Here is a 13,882-nt window from a genome sequence, read left to right on the forward strand (position 1 = left end):
AGAGAGAGAGAGAGAGAGAGAGAGAGAGAGAGAGAGAGAGAGAGAGACTACATTCTATTCAACTTTGGCTATTCTCAGTCTCTGCCAACAGTCACAGGAACATTAAAAACAGAAATCAACACATTCACTTTTCAAAAAGCCTCAAACCACACAATAGTCTATGAACAAAAATACTTTTAAAATGGTAAAGTTGTTATCTTAATAGGTCAAAACCAAGTGAACCAAGCAAGAGTCTGTCATCTGGCCATTTTGACTAAAAGCTGATAGTAAACACGTGGTATCCGGAAGCCTATCTTTGGCAACCACATGCTACAGCGAGAGCATCTAACTCCGCAGTTATTGCCGTGATTAATAGCAACAATTTGCTTGGTTCAAAGATAACCTCTATTCCAGTAACTGTCCCTCAACCATCAAGGCAGAGATAGAATGACTACTTTGGCCTAATGTGTTTAATCACTGAACATATTGGCAAACTCTAAAGGACATACTGGGAATTCTACATAAATTACAGATTAATTCACTTAACTCTTCTGGCTACAACAATTCACTTTGAAGATTACTGGTGATTATTTCAAACAAATTAAGTGATTAAAATAATTAGCATTTACTTCTCTTTTTAGAATATTATGTACCAGACCCTGTCTCAAATTCCCCCTAGAAAAGAATATTATATACTATATATTTATACAATAATCTCCTAAGTTTTAAAACATAATATTTGTGTGTGAGAGAGTGCATGTGGGCACATCTCCCACTACATGCAAGTCAAGGCCAAAGGACAAGTTTTACGAGTTAGTTCTCAGCTTTAACCCCGCTGAAAGTCTTTCTTCTTTCTGCTGCAGGCTATTCAGGCCAGCTGGCTGGTCAGTTTCCAAAAGGTTCTATCTCTGCCTCCATCTTGCTGTGACTACAAATGGGTACCACTACATCTGGCCTTTAACAGGAGCTCCAGGATTGTCAGGCTTTCATGGCTAGTGCCTTTACCCACTGAGCCATCTCCTCGCTCTCTACAGGGATTCTCTTTCTATTTTTAAAATCACATTTATTTGTGTGTGTGCTGTGGTGCATGTGTGTAGGTTAGAGGGCAGACAACTTGTGGGAGTGGGTTCTCTCCTTCTACTCTGTGGGTGCCTGGGATCAAATACAGGTCATTAGGCTTTGCAGCAAATGCCTTTCCTCAATGGGCCATCTCTCTGTTCCTTTGATAGGGATTTTTTAAGCCAAATTTTCATTAGAGCTGGGAGTGTAGCTCAGTGATAGAGTACTTACTTGCCTAGCATGCATGAAAACATAGATTTAATTCAATTCATGCCCCCCCCCACACACACACATTCAAGCATGCTCACATGCATGTACACACACATCTTTAAGCCAGGATTATAAGGAATCATCCTTATAGTCCCAACAGTTGGCAGGCTAAGGCAGAAAAAGAGTCATTATTTAAGGTTAGCCTGAACTATAGTGATTTCCAGGTCATTCAACTGCTTTGGTACTTTTGGAATTCAGTTTTCATTGTGCTTCTTTTTGGGAAGGAGTTAGAAATAAAGATTAAAGACAAACTTAGTATACAGTTGTACCAGCTGTTTTCAAACAGTGAGAACGATGTGACTTAGAACTGTAGTATTATAGACAAGATATAACTAATCATAGAACAAGCTCCCATGTCTTGTTCCATCTTTAATTTCTTAACTACTCAATTTCACATATTTATTAAAAGCCAGCTTAGTACATGTAGTAATTAGATGGTGGACTACAAAGATAGGACCCAGGAGGAGGCAGGCAGTGATTGTGATGTATTCTTATGACAGATATATGTCTATGACAGTACAATAACTCATTAAACTGGGCATAGGAGTCTGCCCTTTAATCCCACCACTTAGGAGGTTTGGGGGAGCAGATGAAGTTCCAAGTAAATTATGTGATATGAAACAGACATGCCAAGGACCTCAGTGCCTCAGACCCATGGGAATAGCAAAGCCTTCCCCTGGTCCTTGTTGACAGGGTGTTGAGAAAGTGTGCCTCACTGATTCCTCCTCCTGGATGTTTACAACCTGAGACTTCTCTCTTAAGTAGACCTCCCTTCCAAGATTAGCTAGACCTGACTCCTTGTTCAGGTTTATATAAGAACCCTCCCTCCTCATTCTGGAAACTTTTCTAGGTTGAAAACCTTTTGCAAGAATCCTTCCAAATGTACATGCACATCCCCTGTCTTGTCAGTTTTGCTTTTATCTCATGAGTATTGATACCAGAGAAGAGAATGTGGCAGAATCTTGTTTGGGATATGACTGCTTTTCTGAGTCTACCCTGCCCTCTCTGCACTGTTGCTACCACCATCTATAATTTGTAGTTTAATGGTAGAAAATGAATGGGAGAAGAGATGGGTGGGGATTTTGCTAATAAAACATTTATATTACCTATTTAATTGAACATACAGTTCGATAAGTATATTCTAGGTATGCCTCATCTTAAAGGGATGAAAAACATTCCCAGTATATTCTCTTGAAGGTACATTCAGCCACGTTCTTAATATTAATGGAAAGCTGGAAGTTTATCTTCCATCTCTCTGAAAGTGGCTTTATAGCCCTCTTTCCCAACAGATATTGATTTTTTTCAGTGGCTAAGTTTTTAAACTTTAATGTTATTCTGCATTTTAGAATATTTTCCAGGTATACATTATAAATGCTTTTTGTTATTGGGCAAAATGCTATTAATCACAACTACTATTTCAATGATGGATATTAGTGGCAGGAAATCAAAAACAATTGAGCAAGTCAAGATTAAATGGCTTACTGTGTCCATAAAGGAAGCCTTACAGCACTATACCGGACCATTATTTTTCCTTTGAGAGTTTTAAGTAGTCTGAAAACATAATAAATGAATAGTCAGCTAATTCTTTGAAATCATAAAACTAATTTGCCTTCTAGTTTTGCCACCTTAAGAAATCTCTTTAGCTGATTATCTCTTTATGAAAAGAATTATAAGTAATTCATTTGCTAGGAGAGTGAAGAAGAGGTCAGAACAATATATCAAGGCACACATATAGAAGGTGCATTGGGAATGTGCATCTGAAAGCAGCTCTAACAGGAGAGGAAAATGTGTTCGCCTATAGTACAGCATCCCAGGCAGGCTCTTTACTGGGAATGGGCTTTCAGTCATTCTGTTACATATCATATGCCATCAATACTGACCATACCTAACTCTCACGAGAAGTTTGTTACATGGTCCTTGCTTGAGCCAGAAGCCAGTTATACCATGATGGCATTACTCTTAGAACCTTAGAAGCCTCATGTTTCCTAGGTCTCATGATGTGAGATGGAAAATGTTCAACATTATTGTCTAACATCCTACATTTCCATAGTAGTAAAAAGGACACTTAGAATCACTATGTCAGCTTCAAAGAGGCAAAGAAAGGTAACAGAGTTTTCCTTAGAGCTGCTGGTGGGATATTCTGATAGAAGAAAATCCTTGCATGTATCAGAGTGATAAGAATGGGCTTCCCAGATAAATCTAAAGGGTGCTAGTAGTACTGTTACCTGACCTAATGTAAAATAGTATTTATGAAATTCTTTTTCTACCATTAAAAGAAGACAATAGGATGTGCTGGATTCCTTCTCAATAACAAAACTTATTTAGTTAGTCACATTTTGCTGTTTGATCCCAGCATACAACTGGAACATAAAAGCAGATTGCATCGCATGTCCATCAAATGTTTTGGAAGCAAATGATGAAAGACTAGTACATTTTTCTCATTTTGTATTATATTTAATATCACATTGTTTTAAAAATTATTCAGAATTAGGGAAAACTGGGGGTGACTAAAGTTGCCTCAGTCTTCCTCAGTCTTCCTATTCCCTTTTTGCAAAGTTCTTTTTCTCCCATGCACTTCACCAGAAGGGCAAAGTGAAATCATTTTAAACTATTAGGTAAGGATTCACATCGACCATCTGCTTAAATATATAAGTAAATAAAGCTACTGGATGTAAAATTATGCAAAGAGGACATTCTAAATGAATTAATCATTTGACGACATGCACAAAGCATGTAAATCTCGGGCCGAGCCAATTATGATCCTCTGTCTTCGTGTTTCAGCTCATATTGTCACAAGCAATACTGTGTGTGTATACACTCATGCTATAAACATATATACACACATGTATACATGCATATACAGAGCATGTATATCCTGTATGCATAACTTTGTGAGTTTAAATAGCCTCCATGTACTGAAGTGTTGCCTAATGTCAGACAACCGTCATGTGACTGATGTAGAAAATGCACACATCATATGAGCCTTGCTCGGGCCTGAGTTACCATTCTGTTAGCTATAGGTTCTGTGTCAGTAAATCAACAGTGTATTTAAAAACAGAAATGCACATAAAACATGTGTAATTCCAAAGATGAAATTCTGTAACCAAAGGCTATCAGGGACCTAGGAGCAATAGCTTCCTAGTCACTAATTCATGGTTTGCAATGGCTTTCTAGAACGTAACCAATGCAAATAACAATCATGAAGTGTACTCCTAGAATAGGTCTAATCATCATTGAAATTTACAAAGGTATCTTCTTCCTACCACACCTCCCCACATCACCTTACCACAGCTACCCCTGAGTGCAGCTTTGCCATGGCCATTTGAACCACTTGTACTTCCAAGAACCCACCAAAGATAGAAGATAGCTCTTTGCTGTGACAAGAATGGTTTCTATATTTCAAGTCACCGAGGTTTCTAATGTCAAATTGCTGAGTAGATATGATAGACGTTGGTGTGGGCAATGACATTTGTATGTCTTGAATTGGGCGTTGTCGGGGTGTCACTCCAGACACATGGGGACCCACCCCTGAAATGTAGGATCATGGGGCTAAACTAAACTTTACAGGATGTTGTTCAGAAGCAACTGGCATGCCGTTGGCTTAAGAGATGTAAGCAAATTAGAGATCAAAGCAAATACACAATACCAGACTCAAGAAGGACCAAGCAAAGCTGTAAAAGATAAAATGAGCGATGGAATGCAAGGTTAGGAGACTCTGCTTCGGGAAACTGTTAATTTATTCAAAACGTATTACTTGTGTCAGGCATTGTGCTAGGCACTACAAGTTAGAAATTAACAACACAAAATATGTTGTTAAGACACAAACTTAGCCCTTGCATGAAACTCTCAGTCTAATCAAAGAGAGAGAGAGAGAGAGAGAGAGAGAGAGAGAGAGAGAGAGAGAGAAGTGATATCAAAGCAGAGAGAGAGAGAGAAGTGATATCAAAGCAGAGAGAGAGAGAGAAGTGATATCAAACCAGTCTTTTTTTAAAAACACATATGCACCATGTTTGTCCTTCATTAATTTGAGTGTGTGTGTGTGTGTGTGTGTGTGTGTGTGTGCGTGTGATTGGTTTTGGGGTCAGGGAAGGATGTGAGACACAGTCTTAACTCTGTGTCCCAAGATGGCCTGTAACTTACAGCAATCCTCCTGCCTCAGTCTCCTTAGTGATAGTTACAGACATGAGCCTTCACAACTGGCTGTGAGTAAAAGTTTTAAAATAAGAACTATACTCCTCAGACAATTATTATTGATTTTCTATTCACATATATGTAACACAGCTAAAAATAAATATGTACCAGAGCCAATAAAAATATTTTCCTCACTAACAAAAAAAAATAGGTAATTGAAATTGAAATCTGCATTCTTTTTCAAGTCTATATTTAAAGTTTTTTCTATATTGATTCTTTCTTATGGAATGACTGGTAAGTTTATTCATTTTAATAAATTGCTATTTTTAAAATGAAGCTAATATATGCCAGAGCAGGGAAACTGAGCCAAGATCAAGCAATTTCCAAGAAGTATGGAACGGTCTTAGCTCTGCATCTTTTCCCTGCAAGTCAGCATTCTTGCTTCCTCTGATTAATAACCCTCTATCACTATCCATCCATTCCCATAGATTACTGCCGTTCTGTTTTCAAAACTCAGCTTGCTTCTAAAGAAAAACCCTTCACTGATTTTAAAGACACAGTAGATTGAGAGCCGACAGTTCTGCATCTTATTATGATAGGGAATATACACTCATACTGCGTCAAACACAGCGTTTACATGGCACGTTCCAGTTGGCAGGCACGGAGAATGACACATTCATGGCTGAAGCTGAGAGGAGCATACTGCCTTTTGAAATCAAGTCCAGCGGTGAAGTCCACTCTTACCTCCCTTAAGATTGTATTTGTAACATACAAGTGAAATTTAGTCTAACAAGGATGAAGATTATGTGAAGGCAAGAAATGAATTCCCTGGTTAAGTCCTGACCATAGACACAGAATTAAACATTAAATGATGGCACCTTAAGAAAATGAAGATCATAAAATATTCTTAATCTCTGTAAAACCATAGAGCATTGATTGTGCTTACATAACATTCTAAATTTCCCAATTTTAGTTAATGTAATCAAACCCCCATCACAAATCCCTCCTTTATATTAACCATGGTCATAGAAAGCTTGCAGTTTGTAAGTACAACTGTAACTTCGACACGGCATCCTTAGCATTTAATCATGCTTTTGCAAAGTACCAGTTGTAAGTAAATTAATTTTGACCAAGGATAACTGCAGACTGTGGGTTAGATGGCCCTGATGTCTAGGCCCACCACATACATCACAGCATAAGTTTCTCTGTGATAACAGGAATTGTCCTCTTCACGATAGTTGATGCTGATTCTTCTTTATTGAAATGAAGACTGAATAGCATCCTCCCTCCCACGTGCCCCACCCCTTTTTCAAAAACTCTAGCACCCGCTTGAAGCAGCAGAACCGTGGAGTGTGGAGTCAATTAGAACTAGAAGCAAGTTCCAATCCTGATCTTTGCCAGGTACTACTTAGTTTAGTGACCCTGAGCAAGGACGTCTAATTTTCTATGTCAGGAATAACAAGTACGGTGAAATTAAACTGACACACAGCCTGATGCCTGGAAGTTAGTCTGTGAAAATGTGTTTCTAGCCCTCTCTGCTCTTCTCTTTCCCCCTCCCATTCTTTATATTTTGAAAGGATTAAAAGGAACCTTTTCTATGAAGAACTGAGTTGGAATTTTAATGAGGATTACATTGAATCTGTAGATTGCTTTAGGCAAGATGGCCATTTTTACTATATTAATCCTGCCAATCCATAAGCATGGGAGATCTTTCCATCTTCTGAGATCTTCTCCACTTTCTTTCTTCAGAGACTTGAAGTTCTTGTCACACAGATCTTTCATTTGCTTGGTTAGATTCACACCAAGGTATTTCATACTATTTGTGACTATTGTGAAGGGTGTGGTCTCCCTAATTTCTTTATCAGCCTACTTATCCTTTGAGTAGAGGAAGGCTACTGATTTGTTTGAGCTAATTTTATATCCAGTCACTTTGTTGAAGTTGATTAATGTCCAATAAAATAATTAATTTCAAAAAAAGAAAGAAACCTTTTTTTCTCATAATGATATTTAATAGCTTCAAGTTACTAAGTGCCCAGCATTTGCCATTCATTATACTAAACAGTTTATCATCTCCAGCTCTCACAACATTCCTTGTAGAAGGGAAATAAGATTCAGGAAAGTGTTCCTTTGATTTATCCAAGGCAACAAACCTCTGGCCTACATTAGTGACCACAGCTGGAGGGAGGAGAGAAGGAGCTAGAGGCCATAGTTAAGACACTACCTGTCATTAATCTCAGTGCAAAATTGGGATTCAAGCTCAAACAGATCTGACTCCATTAACCCATGTGGCCACTTAAATTGTCTGGCTTTGAGAAGAAAAACTAAACGCTCTAACTCCAGAGAGATACAAAGGTCTGTCAAGCTCCCAACACACACTGAATTTTAACTTCACGTAACCAAGTTTTGTCTCCTACTTTTTTCAGGGATAGCATAAATATATATAATTACCAAAATTTAATGTTTTAAATGTTAATTATGATCCCCTTAGAGTATTGTTTTAGGGGCTAGTTACAATATAATGTTTTTATAAATATAAACTTCCAAAAAACAGCCCATCCAAAACATGGTTGAAAATGAGCCCCACATGAGGTAAGTGCAGGGCTCTCTTCTCACCACTGGACAGCGTTTAGCTTTCCTGGAAGAGAGTCTTAGAATAGGCCACAACGTTTTGTTCAGTGGACACAGTGGTTGACAGTAGTTTTGTTATTCCTTCCCAGGAAACATGTTCAGGAAGCAGAAATCAAATCTCATTTGAAATCTTTGTATCTAGGGTTGTACATTATAAAACTAATTAGTTACTAAAAATCTATTCTGATAAAAACGACCCAAAGTCAGAGAAAAGTGAATATATTTTTGTCCTGTTATTTTTTAAATCTTATTTCTATTCATCTTTTCATACTAGAAGCATGTGACAATTCAACTTTTCTATCATGTCCCAAGAGTTACACAGAAAAGAATTATACAATGTTGCTTGTAGGAGAATTTTACAACTAAATTTAGCCACTGTTTTAATTTCATTTTCTAAAACTTAGGAGTTTATACATGGCTGCTACTTGTGTGTTACACAATACAATTCTATCCATACCTCATGACTCAAGAAATACAAGTCAATAGAAAATCGAAGAATCACCTACTAGCCATTTCTGGGCCCTAAGGAAAGAAAGATGCTAAGGTTCTAAAAGAGAACCACAGCAACGGAGAAAGTGGGGCAAGGAAGGGCAGAGTAAGGCACACATACTACGTATTCAGAACTGTACTGACAGATGCTTCTTCTTCCAACCTATAAAAGTTAATAGGAAATATAAAAGTGTGCTTAGTCTCCAAATGTGCATGTTTTCTTACATTCACTGTGATAGAGATGATGCTAGACGCTAGCTACAAAGTACAAATCCTCCAGAACATTAAAACTTTGTAGGTTCATAAGGGAAACTTGGGCTGAGGATGACGCTGCACACCTGTAACTGTCACACTCAGGCAGCACAGGAAAACATGGGTTCAAGGCCAACCTACTTCACCAAAAGAGCTCCAGGCTGACCTGGGTTACAGAGTGAGACTCTCAAAAGGAGTTTTAAAATATTAGGTATAAGGTAAAAGTCACACAATCTGTCAATCATGGGCCCTCTTCTCCTCTGTGTTTCAGGGCTCCTGATGGCACTAGCCTCTTCCACTGAGCCATGAAAGACTGGGGAATAAACCTGGAATTAGCAATGTGCAGCGCGGATGGTTTTGTACTGCCTGCTTCCTCTGTCTCAAAAGCCCTTTCTCCTGTACTATCTACTTCCACCCTGGAAGTCACCCTTTCCGCATCTCTGGATGCTCGTCCCTACACATACTTGAGATCTCAGTTCTGCTCTTGCATGATCTATTAAACCCATCATGGTTTTCTCCATAAGCCGGCAGTCTCTTTCCAAGCCCAAACTGTGGCTTGTTCAGCCACTAACACAGCAATGTGACAGCATAAGTTAAAATGAACATGTTTTTTTAAAAGTCTGGCACTCTCAGCATTTCAGAATGGTATCTGATTTGGAAATCCAGCTAATATGGATAAAATTAGTTAACATAGAATCACTCTGGAATAGGGTGACCCCTAATCCAATATAACTGATGTCATCAGAGGGTTGCCTTGACTAGCTGAGAAAAGGAAGAAGATCAGTAGGTATAGGAAAGGGGATATGACAGGGTAATGTTGGGTGAATGTAGGCAAAATTCATTATATATACATATGAAAATATCAAAGGAACCATATTATGTATAATATATGCTAATGAAAATGTTAGAATGGACATAGTAAACTAGGGCCTTTTTTTTTGAAGTGAAGACAGACACACAACAGAGAATGCCACATGACAGCAAAGGCAGAAACAGTAGTTCTGTTAGTCAAGGAACGGCACAGATAACCAGCAGACCACCAGACCCTACAGAGAGACTCAGAAATCAAATTTTGAGGAAGCAGGGCCTCGCAGACTCCTTGGATCTGGACAGCTAACCTCCAGAACTGCAAGACAAAGTGTTGTTTCAAAGCAAGCAGGATGTGCCCAAGTATGATGCACAGTACATTCAGATGGAGGGCCTGACAGGATTTTCCCCATCTTTGAAACAGGAGTGTTTTATTCTCACTTTATATTTCTTTCTTCTCGCCTCATTCTAAGCAATGTTCTTTTCTCTACATTCATCTGGACTATAATTATATATATTTTCATCCTTGTGTTAAATCGGAATGAAAACTTATCTAGTATACAAATCTGATAGCCAGGACAGAAAAAGGAGAGGTACTAGAAAACTTTTGTTCTCAAGTGCATGTTGTCTTTGGCTGTGCACTGGGGCAATCTCTGGTTTCCTGACTATAATCTGTCATTTAGTGTAAATTCCCTTTGGTGGTCAGTAGCTCAGATTCTGTCTTCAAGATCTGGGATCAAATCCAATCTGCCACTGGACAGCTTAGGTAAATTGTTTACTCTGCCTCAGTTTCCCCATCTGTCAAAACGAACGGAAGTGTCAATTTTCTGAATTGTTACAATCATAATGAAATGTCTTAAAGCTCTTAGGATAATTCATATGGTAAGATCTAAATAGAAGTTGGTTGCTATGGGCAAATAAAACCTGTACACCTTAAATCAAAATCAAATTATTCATCATAGACCTATTGTGGAAAACATATCTTAACATCCTGCTAAATACCAAAAGAAAAGGTGAAATTCCACCTTCCACAGAAACAGGGTTCATTGGTAAGACAAAAGGGTCACTTTTTTCTTTTTCTTCAAATAGGCCAAAAAGAGAGATGAGATTCTCCAACTTTTAAGGAAACAAAGGGAAGAGAGGATCGCGGTAAGAATGCTGGTGGCGCTCTGGATAGCTGTCTGATGGCACGGATAGTCTGTGGCGAATGCTCAGGGCTTGGCAGACTGGCCCTTTAAATTGGTACTCTCATGCCCTGAGTCTTCTATGCATCGAAGACTGGGAAAACATGGAAACTAGATAACTGGACAAGTCATAGGCCGAGACATCTCCAGAAGTTTGCAACCCCAGTGGCGGAAGAAAGAAGGCATAACTGTCAGGGAATCTATTACTCACATAGTATTAAGTTGTAGGCTATTAGCATGGGCTACTTCATGGCTAATGATTTTATAATGGTTGATCTTTGTAGACCATAAATAAGAAGAATCAAGTGAGTAAAACCTTTATAAAATAACTCACTAGAAACACATGGATGATCAAATGTGCATTCCTGAATGAGCCTCAAATTCTAGTCTGAATATTTCTTCAGAGAACAGTTTTCAGATGTAAGAAGCTGGTCTTTCTATACTCTGATGGTTTTTACCTTAGGCTGTTTTCAAATTAATAAATTTCACAAGTGAACATTTTCCTTTTTTATATTTTTCTAGAAAGAACTGATTTCATTACCTTATAAACCTAAGGCCAAAGTGCCCAAATCAAAGTAAGTCTACTTCCAAAAACATCCTTGTCTTTTTACTTAGTGTCTTTAAAAAGAACTTTTTGTTTGTCTCTTACCAACAAATCTTTTAAAAGCTCACACCACTGTGTTAGTGTTTTCTTGCCTTAAAGAAGCATAGTTCTTACTGTCCTCAAGCACATCTATGAGATGTGCACTCCTGTGTGGAAGGGTGGGAAGCAGGTACCAGAGCCTCTGTGTATTCTCACTATCCCCTCCCCGGGGGTGGGGGGTGACATTCTCGCCTGCCTTCACATCCTCCCAGCTCCACCTTCCCAGGATTACCCTGCCATCTTTAGTTCATCACTAAGTCTTCTAGATGACCAGCTCTGACCCCAGCAGTAATGTGGCATCATTAGCCTGTCAGTGATGAGATATTGTTAGAAAGGGACCGGAAACATATTATGGAAACATATTATGGAAGAATCTGTGGAAACTTAACAGGGCTCTGAAAAGTATTCTCTTCTCTTGCTATATTCAGAGAACAACAGTTGCAGAGGCAATAGAATTTTGACTTCATCGATATTGAGGCTGACTCTTTTTTTTTTTTTTTTTGGTTTTTTTTCGAGACAGGGTTTCTCTGAGTAGCCCTGGCTGTCCTGGAACTCACTCTGTAGACCAGGCTAGCCTCGAACTCTCGAACTCAGAAATCCGCCTGCCTCTGCCTCCCAAGTGCTGGGATTAAAGGCGTGCGCCACCACCGCCCGGCTAAGGCTGACTCTTTTAATGTCAGCAGACATCCTCAGAGAAGAGTGATTTTTGTCTACATAGATTTTTAGAAATCAATTACCTGGCTACATTTTCTACACAAGGCTCCACAACTTAATTTCTTGGTTAAGTGAGATGACTTGGCTTACTTCCTGTAAGTGAAGGAAGAAACCTAAAGGGAAGATTTTCTAACTGGCCTAGATGGCAGATAGAGACAGCCACCTGAACAGCACAGATACTGAATACTGTGTTACTATCATTGTTGGTTTGCATACATGTTCAATATTTTACAGCTTAAACAGATAACTTTTTAGTGAATGAATGAGTTTAGTGGGATTATTTACTAGAGCAAGGGTGATTTAGAAGTAACTATACCGGTGAAATTAAGTCCTATCTCAAGTCAGCTTTTTGTTATTTGTTTTTCGAGACAGGGTTTCTGTGTAGTCCTGACTGTCCTGGACCTTGCTCTGTAGACCTGGCTGACCGCAAACTCAGAAATCTGCCTGCCTCTTGCCCCTGCCTCTGCCTCTTGAGTGCTGGGATTAAAGGTGTACAAACCACATCTGGCTTTCCAAACAAGTTTTATTCCTCTTATAGAATTTAGCATTTGGGCCTGAGGGAGTATTCCATAAAATCCCAGAAAAACTTTTATAAAGGTCTCCTAAGGGTCTTCCAATCTCCTCCCTATAAAAGTAAATGTTAATGGCCCCGTTATCATAGACCTAGCTACCTGCTGGGTAGATTATTTCATTTCTATGATTCAGAGTAATGTTAAGAAGATAATTTTAAAATTTAAATCCTCGCTTAATTTTTTTATAATATATTCTCAGTAATCCTGAAGCCTGGGTTTTTCTCCATTCCACAGTGAAATCTCCCTCTGAACTTAAAGGTCCTGTGTGTACCATCCTTTTAGCAATCACACATTCTGTGCCTGTAAATACATTGTAAGCTCCATGAGAATTTGGATTACCCAATTTAAGTGTGTATATTAGGATTCAGAATATATTTGGGTTTTTTTTAATATGGAATATATAATTAAATATTAGCTAACTTGGAAATTAATGTCCCTATACTGTCCATTAACTTATATACAAACATTTCTTAAATTTTGTAAATACTTTTCTCTCCATCTTGTCCATTCTGCCCAAAACTCCTACACACGGTGATACAGTCTTATAATCTCTCACTCAGACCTTCTCAGGATAACCTGTGTCCTTCCCAGCAGAAAGTAAGCTAGTAATGATGCTTGAATAGTGGTATACTTATCACCCTGGTGATAGTTTCACTTTCAAAGAGGACTGAGTAAGGAAAATGGTCATCAAGTCAGTCACTGCCAATGAGCTCTCATGAGTATGATCCCTCAGTAAGAGGCAATGGTTCCTGCCAGTGACATCACACTCCCGGTGTATCTCTCCCTTGTGTCTCATACTTGGTCACAAGCCTTAATACATAGTTAGAATCCACAATGCTACCTACTGGAGAAATTCAAGTCATGTCCCTGCTATGTTGTGACTATGATGACCACATTTTATTGTGGATGTAGTAACTGATTCTTTTTGTTATCTACAGGGAAGTTTTATCAGAGTCAGACCTTCGGGACCAAGAAGAAGTCAAAGCCTTGGAATGATTTGATTGACATTTGGTAGCAAGTGACTGACGTGATCACCCTTAAAGCAAGTTATGCTTACATCACGATCAGTAGGTAAAAGGTGTGCAGATTTCCAAGAATTTGACAATTACTGAACATTCATGTTAAAATAGACTAAAATAAAATTTCATATTTCA

At 38.5% G+C, this 13,882-nt stretch overlaps 1 protein-coding gene across 1 annotated transcript in view; it reads left to right on the plus strand.

Moving 5' to 3' along the window:
* The window catches only part of CUNH11orf88 (chromosome unknown C11orf88 homolog), a 17,110-nt gene extending 3,228 nt beyond the window's left edge, over positions 1-13,882 (plus strand). Inside the window, exons 4-6 of the mRNA XM_028783644.1 lie at positions 10,705-10,764; positions 11,322-11,374; positions 13,667-13,882. Of these exons, the coding sequence (XP_028639477.1) occupies positions 10,705-10,764; positions 11,322-11,374; positions 13,667-13,724 (171 nt within the window). The 3' untranslated portion in view covers positions 13,725-13,882. The remainder of the gene's footprint in view (positions 1-10,704; positions 10,765-11,321; positions 11,375-13,666) is intronic.

This window comes from Grammomys surdaster, unplaced genomic scaffold (genome assembly GCF_004785775.1).
Source record: "Grammomys surdaster isolate TR1022 unplaced genomic scaffold, NIH_TR_1.0 1164, whole genome shotgun sequence".
Lineage (NCBI taxonomy): Eukaryota > Metazoa > Chordata > Mammalia > Rodentia > Muridae > Grammomys > Grammomys surdaster.